At 42.1% G+C, this 5,850-nt stretch overlaps 1 protein-coding gene across 2 annotated transcripts in view; it reads right to left on the minus strand.

The window, feature by feature from the left end:
- The window catches only part of BZW1 (basic leucine zipper and W2 domains 1), a 9,053-nt gene that overhangs the window by 1,335 nt on the left and 1,868 nt on the right, over window positions 1–5,850 (minus strand). Inside the window, exons 2-9 of one of the 2 annotated variants that reach the window (XM_010135165.1) lie at window positions 5,361–5,537; window positions 2,973–3,067; window positions 2,657–2,722; window positions 2,237–2,372; window positions 1,554–1,663; window positions 1,264–1,434; window positions 889–927; window positions 331–379 (exon numbers count right to left, since the gene is read on the minus strand). In XM_010135165.1, coding sequence (XP_010133467.1) covers window positions 331–379; window positions 889–927; window positions 1,264–1,434; window positions 1,554–1,663; window positions 2,237–2,372; window positions 2,657–2,722; window positions 2,973–3,067; window positions 5,361–5,537 — 843 coding nt within the window. Of the gene's footprint in view, window positions 1–330; window positions 470–780; window positions 928–1,263; window positions 1,435–1,553; window positions 1,664–2,236; window positions 2,373–2,656; window positions 2,723–2,972; window positions 3,068–5,360; window positions 5,538–5,850 lie in introns of both variants that reach the window. The other variant, XM_010135158.1, reaches the window with a different exon arrangement.

Consider the following 5,850-nt stretch of genomic DNA (forward strand, 5'->3'; position numbering starts at 1 on the left):
TAACTTAAAAGGGCAGAAGAGCCTTAAAATCTAATTTACCACAACTCTTTAAAATCAAGTGGACAGGCAGCATGCTAGTACAGAGGAGCACCTCCCCATGTGCCAAGGACGGCTGCACCCATCTTGGCATTTTACTGCTCCATCTTTGCAAACAGAAGGTAGAAAATTCTTTACCTCATGAAATGCAATGCGGTAGCCCTGATATTCCCTAAAGGTCTTAGCAGGACTGAAGCACTCTGCAGATACAGGCCTTAAAAAAACCAACTGAACAAAAACCCAACACCTCGAAACCTCCACAAAACCCCAGAACGACAACCCCACAGAAGTTACCTTTATAGAAGAGCACCACTATTTTCTGGAATGCCTTCATGAAGTGAATGTTGTCGTAACAATACTCCTGAATCTTCAACAGAAGAGTGAGCTCTGACTGACCTTGGGTAGTAAAGGCAGCAAGTAGAGGGCTGTATTGCTGTAACAGAAACAACAGATCGGCACGCTCAGAGCCTGACCAGGCTGTTTTCACACTGTTTCTGTCAGCCACTGCTACGAAATTTGCAACTCATGCCCCACCCCAGAGTACCTATACAGAAGTCACATAGCTTTTGCCTTAGTAACTTGGCTTATAATACCACAGTTAAAAGGGTAAGACTTCCGTGCCTAATGCTGTCTCTGCATCAAGGGATGTTGTAGGTTTTACCTCCTTTAATAAAAGAGCTGGAGACAGAGGGAAGCCCAAGTCCTACCCAACAGATGCAACAGTCCACACTTAAGTCACAACACCTTCAAGTGCTTGATGGCTTGTTCTGCTACCAGCTCCTCCTTTTTGTTCCATTCCACTGTGCTCATTACACTTGACCAGATTATGGCTACCACAGTCTGTTCTGAGATGTTGTTTTTCTTCATCTCCTCCTTCACGTACAAGATTATCTGCCAGTTAGGATAAAACAGTCAGCACAGAGGCCACATATGACACTAAGCTAAATTAAAACTTCTGTTCTACAGGCAGCCCAGAAGCCTTCAGAACCACAAACAGCCCCCTTGATCATACAGCAAGATTTAGGACATGAAGGAAAGGCTACAAGGCCAATACCAAACCACCCTGGTCCTAATTTTAACTCTCAGGTGTTTAAATGCAGTATTTAATTAGGTATATGTTGTCTTTAGATTAGTATCAAATGCTATTGTATTTCAGATAGTTTAAGCAAAGTTCCTACAGAAAAAAGAAAAAAAGCACCTCCACCTTGCCTACAGACAAATACTTACATCCTTGAACGGATCTCCCCGTGACATTTGCTCCTGAAGTTCTTTCTGCAGCTCCTTCCGAGCTCCTATGGTTTGCTGGTTCCGAACATACTCTGAAAGTTCTTTTAGTCCTGCTTCAGTGAAGTACTTGGAGAAGTGTTCAACACTTTGTTTGTTGGCTGGGAAGAGTTCCTGAAAACAAAGTTTACAACAGCTCTCTCACAGAAGAAACATGTGCTGAGTACCCTGCTGGCAAATGCTATTTACTAAACTGCCTTAAGCAGTAAAGCAGTCATTGGGGTGGTACTCACCATCAGCCTGTTATCCATGTTTACTTTACGAAGACTGACAGCCACTGCATTAATATCTTTCTCATTTATCCATGATTTGAACAGCTTGACTGCAAAAGCTGCAGAAACACCTGTACAGGCAACAGGAACAGTACTATTATTTCTGAAATTCGAAACAAAGGGAATCCTAAAGCCTGCGTATGGGGCCTCATTTGTCACAGCCCTGCTGAAAGCAGCAGCAGTTGTGCTCAGAGGGTCCCCAGCACTGTCTGCAGCTCCTCTGTCTGAGGATAACACAGCATGTTAGGACTTGTCTTACCACTCAGCATCATGATGGCTTTCCTGTACTCAACTGCCCTTGCTGCAACTTAGGAAGGAGCCTCAAGACATGACCTTCTGCATCCTGAAAGGTCCCTCTCCAAAATACAGCACTGCCTTGCTGGGCAGCAAGTGATGGCAGCCCCCAGTATCATGCAGGGAAGTCTGACACACAAGCTTTCTGAAAAGACCAGTTTTCTGAAGTCTTAGCAAGACCTTCCAGGCTGAGAGGCAGCATGGTTATCTTTTACCTGTGGTACATCTGTCACCAGATGAAGCTAATAAGCAACAAGGGTATTTTGTTATCTGAATCCTAATTTCCACCTACTAGTCATGGTTCTGTCTCCCACCATCCTTCCCTAGAGGAGGAGCTGGCCAACACTTACCTTCTTTAACCAAGTTCTCATTATAAAGACTGTTGAGAATTGATGCATTCAGTGTCCCGTTGGCCAGCAGAATACCTGTCAACATGGCCAGTTTGTTCCGCTCAGACTCCGAGAACCCTTTCAAGAACAGCAGCAACTGCAAGTGCAAGTACAAAGAGTTGCCGTTAAAACTACCATCTCTCACTGAAGTTTGGCGACTACCTCCATGTTAAGACACTCTTGTTTCAGTCAAGCTATTTAGCTGGCAGAAGCACTAATTCACCAGTAGTCTTCTCCACTAGGCATAAAGGCTAGCTGTTCTTCTAACAACCTAAAAAGTGTTCTATTTGAATAATCCACTGTATGATATAACTCTTCTGTACGGAGCGATTAACTAGCAGAATTGGAAAGTTTGTCTGCTGATGAGGACCTGCTCCATACCTTTTTGACTTCATCTTCAAAGCCTTTCTCCAGGTACTTGTAACGCCTGATTAGCTTGTTAAAAACCTACAATGATACAGACAGTATTATTTTTTTGCTCCAAACTATCATTTAATTAGAATTTTTAAAACGTTAAAGTTCAGGAAAGTCGATCTGAAGCCTTTAGAGCACTTCTAGCTTACAACAGTGCTACTCTACCTCTTCTAGTAAGTTTCTTAAACCATGCATTATTTTAACCTAAACTTTTAACTACACAAACATTTCATTTTTGACCACCAAACCATTTAAATTAAATTGTATTCATTTCAGAACTAACCTGAGCAAATGCTTGCATGGTTTCTAGGTCTTCTTGTGCTGCAAACACACAGACATTTGTGCGTGTCATGTCATCTGCCAGGGTACCACCTGGGGCTAAAGAAGGGTTTCAACATTAGTGGTGTTACTCCCCAGCGAGAGCACCGAGTATTCTCCACAGTAACATGCAACGCCTTGTCCTTTCACCATGAACTGAATGACTGGATCACTGAAGACACCCCTGCATTTCCACCTGCTCCACTGCTGTAGTGGAACTTTAAAATCAGTAGCTTAGATATGAACATTCAAATACTCTCACTCCCTACTGCTAAGTGAATTGTCAACGCATCTTGTTTACATATGGATAAGTTAACATGACCATATGAGTTCCTCCTCCCTTAAAGGAAGCCACAGAACCTGCTTAATCCAGCAAGTGTCTTTTTAGTGGCTGTTGCAATAGTGCTGCTTTGTAAGTAAGTTTCTTTTGAATAACAGAGTAAGTTACAACAGGAGATGAAACATGGAGAGATGCATGTTCAACATTCAGTGCCCCAGAGAGCCTGGCACTTTGAGCTTGAAATGTTAGTCCTGAAAGGCACTTCAGCTTTTTAGTTGCTAATTAGAAGATGCTGCTTTACCATTTCTCTTCATTTTAATATAGGCATTTACTGGAAGCCAGGCTGCTTCAATAACTAGGGTGAATTTAAGTCACCAGCTCCAGTGCCAGAATGCCTCATCACCGATTTTGGTGCCATCCTACATATAACAGAGATCCTTTTGCTCTTTATTATTCAAAAACATGACTTAAAGATGGAGAGTGGACTTAGTAGTAATACTATTAAATATTAATATATTATTAGTAATATTAAAAGGTGGTAAGACAACAGGATGCCAGTTTTTGGCCTTGTCTGACTAAAGATCGAAGCTAGTCTACTTAGCTCCTTGTTACACAGAGGGAATTGAGTAAAGGTCCCCTGAATCACCATTAACACAGCAATCCATTTTTTCCTTCCCTCTCGGCCTCACTCACAGAAGGAACACTTCCTCACACACGATTTGTACATTAACAACCTAAAGTAGCGATGCTCCATGTGGCAGACAAGTTTACTTGCTCATGCTACCAGCTCTTGGTAACATCAGCAAAAGAACCTCTGTCCAAAAGGAAAATCACAGTAACTTGAGGCTACAATAACACTGTTCCAATACACAGATAAGCAGGCACGTGAAGTTAAACCATTCTGAAAGCCTTGCTTCTCAACATTTGTTTGTGCGAGTCACTTTACATTTCTACAGTTTCAGCGTGAAGACCTCCTCAACATGCAACAGACGCATCCTCCCAAAGCAGCCACCAGCACTGCAGAACTGCCACTTGCAGTCTGACTGTGGCCCAGAATTGGGTATTTCCTCTCCTAACCCTATGCATTTAGGTCACTTGAAGTCTATTTCTGTTATATTACGGAAATCTTCTGCAACTGTCCAACTTGTCACTTAAGTCCTCCCCACAACCATGGCATAACAAATGCAAAAATCCGAGACAGGTCTTTTCCAGTCTCAGCAAACATCAGGGGTCCTCTTCACAGCCTGCACTTTAAATGGCTCCCTGCCATCTGAACCCCTCCTTGCTAAACAGTAGTTAGTCAAGCAGGAAATGTGAAGTCTAAATCTAGAAGCATCACTTTTTTTAAACTACTTTCCAACCTCATTTAGCTTCATCTACTTCTTACCAGGTTGGTGATCATCTGTTCCAGTCTTTGCTCTTTACACACTGCGTGCACATGAGTTTACAAGACACTGTCATCACATTTCACTTCCTTAGTTCCCTGTGTTTTCTGCTGACTTGACCACCCTCTCATTTCTCACTCCCTGACACCTGCTAGAGCCCATGACCTCCACTACTGTCAACAACAAATGATTTGTAACAGTACTTCAAAGACAAGCACATCAGATTCTTCTGTAAACAATATTACTTTCCAGAAGAACAGGGCAGAGTGCACAAAGCACAGGATCATGTCAGAATCTTTTCGGGCAACTCCATTGGCCTTGTGACCACAGACCACACACATGAAACAAGCATTCATCCATCTCACATCAGAAGTGAACTTGACTAGAGAGTCAAGATCCACTCCTGCAAAGAAAAAAAAATCACCCAATATATGTTCCTTTAAGCCAAGTTTGTACAGTCTACCCTTTGAAGAATGCAAACTGACTCAAATGCAACTGCCGTAAGGTATATACAGAGCATTTTCACAGTGATCCAACTGCTCAGTCAGGCACTAGGACAATCAGACAGTTTACCACAGATAACTTAAAACTGTTATACACCGTCAGTGGGCTCTTTAGCAGTTTTTACACAAGGCAAACAGTGAACTTTTGCAGAGTCAAGTGAATAAAGCCCATCCAAGAGACTTACCCAGCATTCCACCAGCCACCAGGATGTCAAAAAGCGTTTCTGCATAGCGGCGGTAGTCAAGTTTTGCACCAGAAGCATCAAGAAACTTTGCTACTGCCTCCAAATCCGTGCCAGTTTCAGTTAAACCTTGAATAATACAGTCCTGGAACTGAGTAGGGTCAAACCTCTCTTTTTCATCTGTAAAGACAAAGTGTTGAAATAAAGTTGCCAAACACAGCTGTTTGATTTTTAAAGTCCGTCATTTCAACCTTATACTCAAAACCAAACTTGCACTGACAAGCCTAACAACTGGTATTAACTAGTACAAACAGCAACTTAACAGTGTAGCCTAAAATGAATTTCAATGGCCAATACAACAGTAAGAATTCTTACTGTATTTTCACTAAGAACAGTTGTTTGTGATGATCATTAGTTGGCTCTAACGAACATTATCTGACTTCTCAGTTTAATTCTTTCTTACACCCCTGTTCACATGTTAGATCACTCTTTC

The sequence above is a fragment of the Buceros rhinoceros genome, unplaced genomic scaffold, assembly GCF_000710305.1.
Source record: "Buceros rhinoceros silvestris isolate BGI_N320 unplaced genomic scaffold, ASM71030v1 scaffold39940, whole genome shotgun sequence".
Classification (NCBI taxonomy): domain Eukaryota; kingdom Metazoa; phylum Chordata; class Aves; order Bucerotiformes; family Bucerotidae; genus Buceros; species Buceros rhinoceros.